The sequence below is a fragment of the Penaeus vannamei genome, chromosome 5, assembly GCF_042767895.1.
Source record: "Penaeus vannamei isolate JL-2024 chromosome 5, ASM4276789v1, whole genome shotgun sequence".
Taxonomy (NCBI): Eukaryota; Metazoa; Arthropoda; class Malacostraca; order Decapoda; family Penaeidae; genus Penaeus; species Penaeus vannamei.
Genome location: NC_091553.1, coordinates 28,006,730 through 28,021,729, shown reverse-complemented (window position 1 = coordinate 28,021,729; position 15,000 = coordinate 28,006,730). Strand labels below are relative to the sequence as shown.

The 15,000-nt window shown below is 44.3% G+C and overlaps 1 protein-coding gene across 10 annotated transcripts in view; it reads left to right on the top strand.

Annotated features, from left to right (window-relative positions):
- Nucleotides 1-15,000, top strand: part of cyst (rho guanine nucleotide exchange factor 18 cysts) — a 676,181-nt gene that overhangs the window by 316,050 nt on the left and 345,131 nt on the right. For all 10 annotated transcript variants that reach the window (XM_070122010.1, XM_070122015.1, XM_070122012.1 and 7 more), the window contains one exon: nt 5,139-5,212. In XM_070122010.1, coding sequence (XP_069978111.1) covers nt 5,139-5,212 — 74 coding nt within the window. The remainder of the gene's footprint in view (nt 1-5,138; nt 5,213-15,000) is intronic.

Genomic DNA, 15,000 nt, shown 5'->3' with positions numbered 1-15,000 from the left:
TGTGCTCCTCCCTCTTCATTGCCTGTTTTGCATCTGCATGAATCTCGACATTGCCGGGACTCTCTCTCTCTCGCTGGTTTAGGATGGTGGAAGGGAAAGAGGGAGAGGGAGAGAGAGGGGGGAAGGGATAAAGAATTAAGACACATACAGGAGAGGAATAGAAAGAGTTAATGAACGAAAGAATAAGGAAGAGGAAAGAATAAAGAGGAGAAGCGAAGACTGACAGAATTTAAGAAACAAAAACATTGGAAAAGGGAATAAATGAGAGAAAGAAGAAAAAATGAAAGTGAGCAGAGAGCCTGGCGCGGCGTGGCGGGGCAAGATAGTGCTCCGCTTGTTTAACGGCTAATTTTCCACTTCATTTTGCGTGGAAGGGAACCCGGCGCGTGTGGCTCGTCCCGCGTACATATTTTATTCAGCTTTTGGGTTTTTGGACGAATTGGTTTTGGGCGCGGGTCTATTTTGGGCCGTTTTTTTCGTACTTTCCTTTTTTCTTGGGGGGAGGATAGGAGGAAGATGTCTCTGTATGTGTGTCTTTGTGGCTTTTCGTTGCATATCTTCGCCTGTAATTGAGTTTTCGGGGGAGTGAGGGCCAGGCCAGTCAGCTGTTGTTGTTTTTACTTGAGTTTGCTTCATTTTTTTTGGATGTGGGTTGGTTATTTTCTTTCGATTGTATTCGTGCAGTTTGATGTCAGGTTTTATTATTTATTTGACGTTGTATTAATTGGCTCGAGTCAGTTCAATCGCATTGCATTTTATGTTATTGCATTTACCCCCCGATTTTATTCTTTTGATCAGAGTGTATATTTTTCGTGTTGTTCTGTTATGATTGTATTTTATCCCCACCCTGTTGTATTTTCCGGGCCGGTGACGTCAGAGCGCAGAATGTGTATATGTGAGCCGTGGCGCCATTGCCGGAGTCGATTTTATTGGCAAGGCATTTGTTGGATCTCATTTGGCCTCGTTAAATTCTATTAGTCGTTCGGAAAATGTGGTCCTGGGTTGAGCCGGCCCTGGGGTGGGGGGGGGGGTCATGCGTAGACTCTATGAAGATCACGTTTTGGTTTTCATTAATAGAGATGTACTGGAAGGCGGGTGTGAGGGAGGGATGTGGAATGTCTCTGAATGTTCTCTTGTCTCTTTCGAGTCTTTTTTTATCTCTTTCTCCTCTTTCTCATTCCCTCTCTCTCTCTCTCTCTCTCTCTTTCCCTCTCTCTCCCTTTCTCTCTCTCTCTCTCCCTCTCTCTTCCCTCCCCCTCCCCCGTCTCTCTCTCTCTGTCTCAATCTTTCTTTCTCTCTCTCTCTCGCTCTCTCTCTCTCTCTCTCTCTCTCTCTCTCTCTCTCTCTCTCACTACCTCCCTCCCTTCTCTCTCTCTCTCCCTTCCTCTCTCTCTCTCTATCTCTCTCTCTCTCTCTCTCTCTCTCTCTCTCTCTCTCTCTCTCTCTCTCTCTCTCTCTCTCTCTCTCCCTCTCCCTCTCCCTCTCCCTCTCCCTCTCCTCTCCCTCTCCCTCTCCCTCTCCCTTCCTCCCTCCCTTTCCCTCCCTCCCTCTCCCTCTCCCTCTCCTCTTCCTCTCTCTCCACTCCCCCCTCTCTCTCTCCTCCATCTCTCTCTCTGTCTTTGCCCCTCCCCTCTCTCTATTTCCCCCTCCCCCTCTCTCTCTCTCTCGCATATATCACATACACATATACATATGTATGTATATTTGGCCTCCGTGTCTGCGGTCATCGAGCTTGACATTGTGGCAGCGGGTGCGAGCGATGACCCGTGAATACCGTGGTGATTGTCAGCCTCGCTCGCAACCCTCTGCTTGAATGCGTTCCGATCCTCTTGAGATAAGATCCTTAAAATCGTACTTGCTGTTTATAGAAATTTGATAAACTTTTATGTGATTGCATAACTCATATAAACATTGTGCTGATATACACGGATGAAATCTAAAGTAATTGGTTTAGCTGATGGATTGATTGATGTTTTTTTTTCAATTTATTTATTTATTTATTTTACTGGCATAAAAGCCTTTTAAAAGCTGATGAATTTGCAGAATCGCAGTGTGTCAAGGGTATAGCCAGTTGACAAAGGCATTACAGAAAGCAAGTAATCAAGAGTCTGTCTATTGAATCAACAAACAGTTTTGTAATGCGGGGGGAGGGGGGGGGAGAATAATCCAGGGTAATCCTGTAGAACATGCAACTCTTGCTCAAACATGGGCCGTGTTTAATTTAATGCCCAAGCAAATAATGGGAGGGGATCACGGGGCGGGACACTGCTGTTTTAGGACGTGTCTCCGTATACGTACATGTGTGTGTTAGTGTTGTTGTCTGTCTACCTATATGTATATTATATATATATATATATATATATATATATATATATATATATATATATATATATATATTATATAATATGCATGGGTGTGTGAGTGTGTGTGTATGTGTGTATATATATGCATATATATATGGGTGTATCTGTATGTAATGCGTATATATGTATATGTATATGTAGAAATATGTATGTTTATGTTTATATATATATATATATATATGTATATATATGTATATATATATATATATATATATACACACACACATACATACATACATACATACACACACACACACACACACACACACACACACACACACACACACACACACACACACACACACACACACACACACACACACACACACACACACACACACATATAATTATGGGTGTGTGTGTGTGTATGTGTGTGTGTTTATGTGTGTATTTATATGCATATATGAATATGATATATGTATTTATGTGTATATATATATATATATGTATATATATATAAGAATACATATGAATACATATGTATACATATAGAAACAAACACACACACACACAAACCCACAAATACACACACATGTATGTTTTTTTCATATATATAAAATATATATATATATATATATATATATATATATATATATATGTATATATGTATATATGTATATATATATATATATATATATATATATATATATATATATATATATATGCTCACACACACACACACACACACACACACACACACACACACACACACACACACACACACACACACACACACACACACACACACACACACACACACACACACACACACATATATATATATGTAAGTATGTATAAACATTTGTATATTGTATGTGTGTATTTATTTGTGTAAGTATGGCTGCGCAGCTCAAATTACAGCAAGTCCTTCACCTCATTTAGCCGTCGTGATTGTTTGCATAATTAATGCAGTCTTTGATCGAGCAACTCGACCGGGTGTCGGCTGTTTGCACGAGACCTGTTGCACGGGCGAGCGGCCGCTCCCGTGTCGGCTATTGCAGGACGGGGCAGGTCCTCGGCCGCCGTGAGCGCTGCATTCTGTTTGCAGCTGATTAATGAAATATTTGCGAAGATTTCCGGCCCGGCTGACACGGCTTTGACATATTCCCTTTAACCGCCGTCGCTGGCCACGTGATATCGGCGCGTATTGCATGCGCCCGCTCAATAGTTGGGCCTACGCGGCGCCTCACCCCCCGCCCCCTGCCACCCCCATCGCCCCTCTCCTGCTCCTTCCGCCTTCCTTCGCCTACACCCTTTGCCCTTCCTCCTTCCTTCTTCCGTCATCCCCTTCCTTATCCTTCCGCTCCCTTTCTTCTTCCTTTATCTTCCTGTTTTGCATCTCCCTCCATCCCTTAATTCATCCTTTCCTTCTTTGCAAATTCCTACACACCCCCTCTTCACCTTTGGTACTAACCAGGCCCATCCCTCCCTCCCTCCTTCACTCCCATCCTCCCTCCTTCTCCCACTCCCATACGCCCTCACCCTCTCCCTCCATCCCTCCCTCCCTCTCTAACTCTCTCTCTATCATCCTCCTTCACCCCTTCCCTCCTTTCCCTCTCTTTCTTCTCTCTCCCCGAGGTCAAAGGACAAAGCTCCTCATGCCCCACTTTGATGACATATATGCATTGGGTGTTTCGTGGGCGTGCAGCTGTGATGACTGCTTGAAAGAGTGGATATCGGTTGAAGTGACACCCACCTTCTCTCTCTTCTCTCTCTCTCTCTCTCTCTCTCTCTCTCTCTCTCTCTCTCTCAATCTCTCTCTCTCTCTCTCTCTCTCTCTCTCTCTCTCTCTCTGTCTCTCTCTATCACACACTCTTTCTCTCTATCACACTCTCTTTCTCTCTCTCTCTCTGTCTCTCTCTCTCTCTCTCTCTCTCTCTCTCTCTCTCTCTCTCTCTCTCTCTCTCTCTCTCTCTCTCTCTCTCTCTCTTTCTCTCTCTCTCTCTCTCTCTCTCTCTTTCTCTCCCTATCTCTTTCTCTCCCTCTCTCTCTTTCTCCCCCTCTCTCCCTCCCTCTCTCCTCCTCTCTCTCTCCCTCTCTCCCTTCCTCTCTCCCTCCCTTCCTCCCCTCCCTCCCTCCCTCCCTTCCATTCTCTCCTCTCTCTCCCTATCTCCCTCCCCATCTGTTTTCTCTTCCTCCAATTCCCTCTCCCATCTCGCCTCCCATCCCCTTTTCCTCCCCTCTTTCTTTTCCATTTCCCTCCATCCTCTCCCCCTCCGTTCTCTCTTCCTCCATTTCTCTCTCTCTTATCGCCGCCGCCCCCCCCCCCCCACATCCTCCTCTCCGCTTCTCTTTCCCTCCCCCCACATACTCTGTTCCTTGTGAGAGCTCGCGCGGGGCCGGGAAGCGAGAGGAAGACGGACGAGAGGGAAGGGGTAGAAACCCAATCACGTTTGATGCGCATCACTCACCTGTCGGATTTAAGACGGTGTGCAGACGAAGGCAGTTGAGAAGAATGGAGGCGTCGTGTCAGGTGTTCACGGCTCGGGTTTTGTTATTATTTTTAGATTTGTTGTTGCCACCGCCTCTGGAGTTTTGGTTATCTGGGCATATCATTGTAGGTTGCGGTCATTGTTGAAATAGTGGTGGTACTGCCGTTGCTGTTGTTGTCAGTACCATTTATATTGATTTTATTGAGTATTAGGAATTGTTTTTTAATCGTAAAAACGCTAGTGTAGTAATGTATGTCATTTCATACCACAGTATTAAAGTTAATGAGTGTATCTTTTTGTTTTCTCTTTTAATAACATGTGTTTTTTTCTTGTATCTTTCCAGATGAGAATATTCGACAGTTACAGGGTATTCAGGAGACGATACAACGCATGCGCGAGAGCAACTTGTCAGTCAAGGTAGGTCAAGTAGAAGTATGCGGTTTCTGGGTGTTTATTTCAGGGGTTGTTGTTGATTGTGTTCTTGCTTGCTTTTTGTTGTTGGTGATAATGGTGGTAATATTAGGAATATTTTTGTTTTATTATTATTATTGTTGTTGTTGTTATTGTTATTATTATTATTATTCTGATGATAATGATAATAATAACAATAATAATAATGATTATTATAATTAATACTATTACTATTACTGTTATTATTATCATCACAATTTGTATGGTTATTATAATTATGATAATGAAGATTGTTTTTATTGTTATTGTTAATGTTATTATATTTTTATTGTAATTATTATTGACATTATTATTGTTGTTATTTTTATTGTTATTGTTATTATTATTATTATTATTATTATTATTATTATTATTATTATGATTACTGTTATTATTATTGTTTTTGTTATTGTTGCATTCTGGTATTATTTATTTAAGATATGATATCAATGATAACTGTAAATGTCTATGGAGTAGACTACAAATCCTGTTGTGTTGACAATTTCTTCGCACTAATATTTCTCGTGCGATATTGTCAGAGAATGAGTAAATAAATGAAGAAAAAAATGCTTCTATGTGTGAGTAGTGAGTGGGTGAATAAACGGATGTGTTAGGCAAGTGGTGAATCAGATTGAAATTCGTGATGAGCAGTGAGCTAAGTTGTACAGAAAGCATGAATTACATTTGAGCTGGTCAGTGAGCTGTTTGGGGCAACTACTGCTCAAGTGAGAGAGGGCCTGGTGCCTGCCTTGAGTTTCGTCTTTTTTGTTTCTTCTTTTGTTAATACATTTTGTCCAGACATGATTTATATAGACACATTACTGACGCACACGTGGACATACATGGACACAAACACACACTCACACTCACACTCACATTCAGACACATACACACACACACACACACATACACACACACACGCAGAGAGGGAAAGGGAGAGGGAGAGGGAGAGGGAGAGAGGGAGAGGGAGAGAGAGGAGAGAGGAGAGGAGGAGAGTGAGGAGGAGAGAGGAGGGAGGAGGAGAGGGAGAGAGAGTGGAGAGAGGGGGAGGAGAGAGAGGAAAGAGGAGAGGGAGAGGGAGAGGGAGAGGAAAGAGAGGGAGGGAGGAGAAGACAGAGAGGGGGAGGGAAGAGGAGAGGTGAGAGGGAGAGGGCAGGGAGAGAGTGAGAGAGGGAGAGAGGGAGAGGGAGAGGGAGAGGGAGAGAGGGAGAGGGAAGGGAGGAGGGAGAAAGGGAGAGGGAGAGAGAGAGGGAGAGGAGAGGGAGAGAAAGGGAGAGGGGAGGAGGAGAGAGGAGAGGGAGAGAGAGGGAGAGGGAGAGGGAGAGAGGGAGAGGAGAGGGAGAGAGGAGAGAGGGAGAGAGGAGAGGAGAGGAGAGAGAAGAGGAGAGAGAGAGAGAGGGAGAGAGGGAGAGAGAGAGGGAGAGAGAGGGAGGGAGAGAGAGAGAGAGAGAGAGAGAGAGAGAGAGAGGGAGAGAGAGAGAGAGAGAGAGAGGGAGGGAGGGAGGGAGAGAGGGAGAGAGGGAGGGAGGGAGGGAGAGAGAGAGAGAGAGAGAGAGAGAGAGAGAGAGAGAGAGAGAGAGGGAGGGAGGGAGTGAGAGAGAGAGAGAGAGAGAGAGAGAGAGAGAGAGGGAGAGAGAGGGAGGGAGAGCGATACCAAATACTTTACTTTAGAAAAATGCAGCGACTAAGTAATTGCGCATGAATGAGTGACCGAGTGAATGATTGAGTGAGAGACTAGTAATTATGAGTTACATTAGCATATCAACAAGCCCCGCCCCCCACCTCCCTCACCGTTCTGGCCAGGCAGGATAGGGAGTCACTGAGCAGAGAAACAGTCGAGGGGGGGGGGTAAGGGAAGGGGGAAGGGGTGGCGGGGATAGGGAGTGATGGAATGTAACAGTCTTGTCAACCCCGAGCTGCTGTTTCACCTGCATCGATTATTGGTCACTCACCTGAACGCCGATCCTGCACACTTCAGCTAAGGACGTCGATGCCATAGCCTTCGGACGGCGGTGACGACCTTGTTACGTCGACGGCACTGGGAGGGAAGGAGGGAGGGAGGGGGGTGGGGAGGGGGCAAGGGGGACATTGTAGGGCCAGGTGGGATGGGTCTGCGGCAAAGGGGGCGGTGGGCAGTCATTTGCCATGATCATGCTACTGTTTCCTGCTGTTAAAAAGACTCTGGTTCTCCTTTGAAGTTGATGTCGTAGCATGCAAAGGAGTTGGGGGGTAGGGGGGGGCAAGAGGGGAAGGAAAGGCGGAGGAGGACGGAGTGGAGAGGGCAATAGGGGAAGAAGTCAAGGAGGAGAGAAGGGGAGAGGGCAGTGAGGGAAAGTCGGGGAAGGAGGGAGGGGAGAGGGTAGGAGGGAGGAGGAGCAGGGCAGGGAAAGGCGGGGTAGGAGGGAAGGGAGAGGTTAGGAGGGAGGGGAGAGGGAAGGAGGGAAAGGCGGGGGAAGGAGGAGGGGAGAGGACAATAGAGGAAGGAGGAGGGGAGGAGTGATGGGAAAGGGCAGCAGGGCAAGGGAGCGCAGATTGATTGTTGCAACAGAGATTAGAGCAAGGGAAGGGAGACCAAGGAGCGTCTCTCCCGCATCTGTACTTTTGTTTGGTTGTCCACCGGAACGCGAGGGACGCGTCTGGGTCTGAAATATGGATGCGAAGAGGAGCTGAAAAATGGATAAAATTCAGTGTTGGAAAACGGAGGGGGAAGGGCTTCTGGCACCGGAAGTCTGTTCTTATCAAAGGTTTTACGACTTTTGACGGTTGGCTTTCGGCCGGTCTGTGAAAATTTTGCGAGGCCCTACTCAATAGATATTCAAATATACGGACATGCACATACACGGAAATGGATACATATCTATCATGAAACGCATATCTACCATATTGATTGATAGGTAGATATATATTTATCATGTAGATAGATAGACATGCATTAATTTGTGTATATATATGTTCGTAAATATGGATATTCATTGGGTTGGGCCTAGCACAATTGTAACAAACCAGCCGTTTGTTCCTACTTATATATATTCCCTATTTGGATATTTTGCCTTTTCTTTAAACGGATGCATAGATATTTACATGTGGGCTTGTATGGTGATGTAAGTGTAGATGTATGTGCGCTAAAAACTAAAAAATAAACAGGCGCACGTGCGGAAAACTAGCCAGCAACAAAAAAGATGTGATATTGTTTTAGAAATGAAAACAAAATGGAAACAAAATCGTGAGACACGCCAAAAATGGACGCAATTCCCCCCCGTTTCATTCAATTACGCCCACTCGGACAGTAAACCAACCGTATCCATACACACACACACACGCACACACAGTATAGTATTCCATATCGAGTACTTTGCCCTTCCCCCTCCTCTTCGCCCGGCGAACCGCCATGCAGTGAAACGGGACGCATACGAACGCTTACGGACGGCTCGCTGGAAAGGCTGCGGGCCGCGCTTGCGGTTGCCGTCGAGGGTGACGTTGCGGGGGGGGAGGGGTGTTGTTGTTGTTGTCATTGTTATTATTCTTATTCTATTATTATTATTATTTGTATTATTATTTGCATTATCATCATCATCATTATTATTGTGATTATTACTATTATTGTTGTTGTTATTCTTATTATTCCTGATGTTATTATTTTTGTAGTTGTTATTGTTGGTGTTGTTATTGAGGTTGTTATCATTATTATTACTAGAAGTGCTATTATTGCCATTTTTTCTATACTTGAATTCTTTAATTTGCGCAATGGTGCAGTGCCTCTCGAATGCTTCAAATTGTCATGCATTTATTTTATCTTAGGCGAGTCGGTTTAGCAATTATGCTTTTAGCCAAGGGCTTGGCATCCCCCTCCTCCTCCTCCTCCTCTTCTTTCTACTCCTACTCCTTCTGTTCCTCCTCCCTCCTTATTTCCCTTCCTCCTCCTCTCCCCTCCCCCTCATTTCCCCTTCCTTCTTCTCCCTCCTCCCCCATCCCCCTTCCCCTCCTCCCCCCACATTTCTCCATCCTCCTCTCCCTCCTCTTCCCTCCCTCTCCCCCTCTACCCTTCCCCCTCCTACCCCCACGTTTCCCCATCCTCCTTCCCCTTCCTCTTCCTCCCTCCCCCTCTACTCTTCCCCTTCCTCCCCCCAAATTCCTCCATCCTCCTTACCCCTCCTCTTCCTTCTCCCCCCTCTACCCTTCCCCTCCTCCCCCCACATTTCCCCATCCTCCTTCCCCCTCCTCCTCCTTTCCATTTTCCATATCTCCAAGTGGACATGACGACTTTGATCCAATCTCAGGCGGTCTTTTAACTGTCGGATGACTGAATTCCGTCGGAGATTGCGTTGGCAGTTGTTGCGTCATCGGTGGTGTGTCCGGAGGCGTGCGGAGTATCCCTCGTTTAATAAGGTTTACGCCGGAGACTTTGGCTCGCATGCGTACTCACTCGGCGCCCTTCTCGTGCACAAATCGGTTCCGCTTTTCGGGGCTGTTGCGGTATTTCGGGCTTGCGTTGCGGAGAGGAAAGCTTTCTTTTCTATTCGGTTGATTGGTTTATTGACGAGGGAAGATGCGGATGTGGAATTTATTTGTTTTGAAAGCGTTGTCGTCATTTTACGGCACTTGTCATTGTGTGGCCATAGCGACATGAGTGTGCTTAATTGCCTGTCACGATATACGCGTCTGTAGAAATATATTTTGTGCATGAATAGGACTGGCGACGTGAGAGAGAAGGTTCAGGTGTTTCGTTATAGCAGTGTATTAACAGCTCAAAGGGTTCAGCATTGAACGTTTTTTTTTCATTCATTTTATTGTTCTCTTTTATTGAGTTAAAAAAAAGGATATCGCCATAAAGTCATAAAGAATTCAGACGTGTAAAGGTACGTTGAACAAATTGATAGATGTACAAGTTTACGAATGGAAATACACGCAGGTACACATGCAATGACATGCAGACCCATGGAAACGTACACGTGAACGCATATACAGAGGCGCGCACACAAACGTAAACGCACTTAAACAAACAAATAACCGAACAGACAAGCACAAATAATAGATGCACGTGGAAGCAATTGCAGGCAACTTTCGCAAAGAGACAGACATGCACACGGCAGCATTTCCATTCCACAGTTGTTATCACTCGATGGTCACGGGATTATGACCCTTAGCTGCAGGTCGTTTGGTCGGGCGGCATAACACTTTATTCCCTTCGCATTAGCATCTTTAGTAAATTCGTCCAGCGCCATCAATGGAGGCCGATTAAAGTCATTCGTATGCTAATATCTCTTCGAGACGGAAGATCATCCGGTTTTTAATTTCCCCGCATATATTGAACCCCCCCCCCCGTCTCTCTCTCTCTCTCTCTCTCTCTCTCTCTCTCTCTCTCTCTCTCTCTCTCTCTCTCTCTCTCTCTCCCTCTCTCTTTTTCTCATCTCTTTCTCATCTCTTCTCTTCCCCACTCTCTCTCTCTCTCTCTCTCTCTCTCTCTCTCCTCTCTCTCTCTCTCTCTCTCTCTCTCTCTCTCTCTCTCTCTCTCTCTCTCTCTCTCTCTCTCTCTTTCTCTTTATCTTTCTCTCTTCTCTTCTCTTCTCTTCTCTTCTCTTCTCTTCTCTCTTCCTCTTCTTCCATTCTCTCTCTCTCCCTCTCTTCCCTCTTCCCCCGTCTCCCCCCTCCCTCTATCCCTCTCCCTCTCTCTATTACCCCCCCCCCTCCTCCCTCCTCTCTCTCTCTCTCTCTCTATCTGTCTATCTATATATCTATCATTGTCTCTCTATCTCTTTTCCTCTCCCCCTCCCCTTCCCCTTCTTCCACCCTTCCTCTTTTCTCAAAGGCTCACGACTAGCTTTTGCGTTTGTGCTGGTCTTATATTTTTATTATTTACCTTTTTATATTTTATAGGTTATTGGTGTTTTGTGTCGGTAAGAATGATAAGTTGTAATCGTTTTACTATGTGGTATTCTATGAGATTTTTGGTATTTTTTGTTTTGTATCATTAATTATCAATTTTGTTTTGTGCGGATTTCTATATATTTTGACCTCATTGGTTTCATTCAAGATTTAGCCTCTGGTCATTTATACTTGTTATCTCCCAGTAATTTTTCAATAATTTCTTTCGTAATTATTATCTCCATGGTTATTATTTTTCAAAACATTTTCTTTTATTCAACTATATTGTTGGTGCAATGCCCGACCGAGGACACTGTTCAGGCGCCAGGAACGTTGGAGGGGCTGGGAGTGTACGTGAGGGCTGTGCAGGTGCAGCCTGTGGGAAATCGCGGCTGCGCTACCTGTCCTGCCGTCGGTGGCGTGCAGTGGGCGTTACGGGTGGTGATGATGATTAGGTTTGAGGGGTAGTAATGGTGGTGATAGTGTTGCGTATGATGATGACAATAGTGATGATGATGATGATATTGATTGTCATAGTGAAAAGAGAATAATAATAATGATAATTATGATGATGATGATGATGATGACAACAGTAAAGATAATCATTATCATCGTCATCATTATAACAATGATAATGAAAGAATAAACAATGGCTTGAATAACTGTCCAAATTCAAACTGATTAGTTTATTGCGAACGATACCGTAATTTTTAACAGGTATTATCTTTGAGCAGATATTCCAGCACCCAGACGGTCAAAAATGCCACCTGAAGAGAAAGGATTTCGAGAGCGTAGTTAGAGATGCATTATTAATGAAGGATTATTGCAAGGGCAGGTTGATTCATGTCTTACTTGGACGATTTAACTAATTAAGATAACAGATCCAATGAGTTGGTTTAGAAATATATAGTGATAGAAGAGTTAGAGCGTAAACTGATTTTAAGAAACGTATTGATATTCAAGGAAATATCTTGTCTCTTAATTCCTGTAGAATTGTGAAATGAAACGCTGCAGCAATGGGAACGGAATTAGCAGCGTTTCATTTTATTTGCGCTTACACGCGATGGTGTTTGTATCTTTTGTTACGCTGGCCGCTGCACTTCCTGTCGTGAGCCGCGAAATTAAGGTAGAAACAGGGAGAATAGAAGCCGCCCATGTCGAAACGGCCTGGGCGTGGCAGGGAAGAGCAGGATACTTGGTGGAGAGTGAGAGAATTTATTTGAGATTCATGGAAGGATCGACGAAGAGGCGGCGGGGAAAATTCTGTCAAGTGAGAGCGAGAAATGTAAAGTCCGTTCAGTTCCTGAGCGTTGTCACAAGCTTTGCTCGGATGTTATTGACGAAACTAGAGCAGAGTTAAGGGAGACGGATATTGAACGAAACATCTTCACTAGGTATTGATGTTTTTCAGCCAGGATCAGAGAGAGAGGGAGGGAGGGAGGGAGGGGGAAGCGTGGACGGCAAGGGATCGAGGATTTCGTAAGGTATTTGTAAGAGCTCAGTTAAGCATATTGTGCGATGAGGAATGAGGAAATTCTGTTGCAGTTCAAGCTAAAGTGAAGTCCTGTTCGATAGCGTAGAGGAAGCAGAGTTAGAGGAAAGCGGAGAGAAAGAATTGAAGGAAGAGTTCGGAAGGGAAGGATGTCGGTGATGAGGTATCGGGTATCTCGCTATGAGTGATTTTGATAACTAGATTGAAGGGCTGAATCACGATGCACAGTATCAGACGAAGAAAACAAATTTGATAAGGATTTTTTTATTTCCCCTTATTTTTTCTTATTTATCATCTTTACCGACATTTAATGTTGATTGACAGAAATCAGCGGCAGAGTATGCGTTAAGTTGTGAGAGAAGGTGAGACAGACTTGTATTTTCTCCCCGCCAGAGTGTGACCAACGGGCACGGAATTGGTTTTGAGAAATAGATTTCTCAAATTGGCTGCGGGATTACATCATTACCCAATTATTAAAAGAATACGGCTTGAATATGAACAGAAATGGCATTTTATGAATAGAGAAAATAAAGTTTGGGAGGAAACCTCATCGTACTCAACTTACTGAGTAGGGAAAAAAAAAACTTGTCAGAGGCTCTGACACAGGGTTTTATTGGGTAGTTAATTCATAATTGAGGTTGCTTATTGTTGTAATAGTAGTGATAATCGGAATGACAGGAATCATGATGATTTTTAGTAGATGGAATTACTATCCAAGAGGAATAGATACGATTGACAACAACAGAAAAAATGATAAGAAATTCAGCGTTATGAACAACAACAATGGCAATAAAATAGCCACGGGATACCACGCACTGCACCCCCGGGGATGTGCTTCCGTGTGGACTCGGTCCTCATTTGCATATCAGGTTCAGTCGCTGGGAGAGAAGTGAGTTATTGCCTCATTCAAGGGGGAGGTTATGTTGATTCAGCGGGGAAGAGTACTCCCTCGAGAACCAGGGCTTTCTCGAGGAGTAGAACTTATTCGAAAGACAGACTTTTTCGAGGAACAGAACTCCTAGAACCCTCGAGGACTAGAGCTCAAGGATGTGCAGTGCGCCAAGTTTCCTAGAATAGAGGAAGAGGGAGGTGGAGTACAGACAGTGTGGTTATTTGTGAATAATTTGTGCTGTTCGTTAGGGTGGCGGTGTTTGGAATATGCCTTTGTTATTGTTTGGGGTAATTATTGCCGTTATTGTTATTGGCGTTATATATATACGTTTATATACGTTTTATCCTCAAGATAAATATGTTACAATGGAAATACTGATGATAATGATTGTTGGTGATTAATCAAAAAGTAAAAAAAAATATTGTCATTACAATTTCTGACAATGCCTATTGTCATTCTTCTCTCGAGGATGAAGTCAATTACGGCGACAACACCGGCTGTGCGAATAAGGCATTTGGTGAGGCTTCATTGTATTGAAGGGATGAACAAAATGATGTTCGGCGCGTAAACAAAGAGATCAATCATTTTAATCTAATGGCGAGAAGTCATTTTTCTCCAGAAGAACGCACGGGTAGGACAAAAGAGAAAAAAAGGAGGTAAAAAACAATAGTTGATTATTTAAACGCCTTGAAAATTAATTGCAATGAATTAATTAATTCTTCCCCTCCTCATGCCCCCGGGATGGTGGAGGGTTTCGCTTTTTTTTAGGGGGGGGGGAGAGGGAGAGTCGTTTCTCTGAATTTAGTGTTGAAAGGTTGCCATTATATTGGCATTGCGTAATTGCAGCTAACGAAGCATCGCATTTTTGACGTTCAGCCGATGAGAGTCGGAAGAGCGAATCCTCATTTTATTTCTCTTTTACTTATTTCTGTATTTTATGATCTTTCTGTTTTTTGTGTTTTCTGTTTGTTTAACTAGCAATCTCTCGTATAGTTGGATATTTGTCTATTTATTTGTGTGTGTGTTTTTTTTTTCATTTTTTTTTTGTGTGTGCGTGTGTTGTGTGTGTGTGCGTGCGTGCGAGCGCGTGTGTGTGTGCGTCCGTGCGGACGTGTCTGTATGTCTGTCCGTATATGTGTATGTTTATGACGTTTATACAGCAACATCCCCAAATTACTTCACACTCAAATTCCTTAACCATGAGACAATGTAAGACCTGCAACTTCGAGTTTTTTTTTTTTTTTTTTTTTTTTAAGAGGCCATGAGTTACGCCGTTCATGATTATTTGTTCCACAGGTTTATTCCATCCCTTGAATCCGCGAGAGTAAGGCCGGGGTAGGCAGTGGGAGGAAGGGTAGAAGAGAGGGAGAGGGGGAGAAGAGGAGAGGGGGAGAAGAGGGAGAGGGGGAGAAGAGGAGAGGGGGAGAAGAGTGGGGAGAGGGGGAGAAGAGGGAGAGGGGAGAAAGAGGAGAGGGGGAGAAGAGGGAGAGGGGAGAAGAGGGAGAGGGG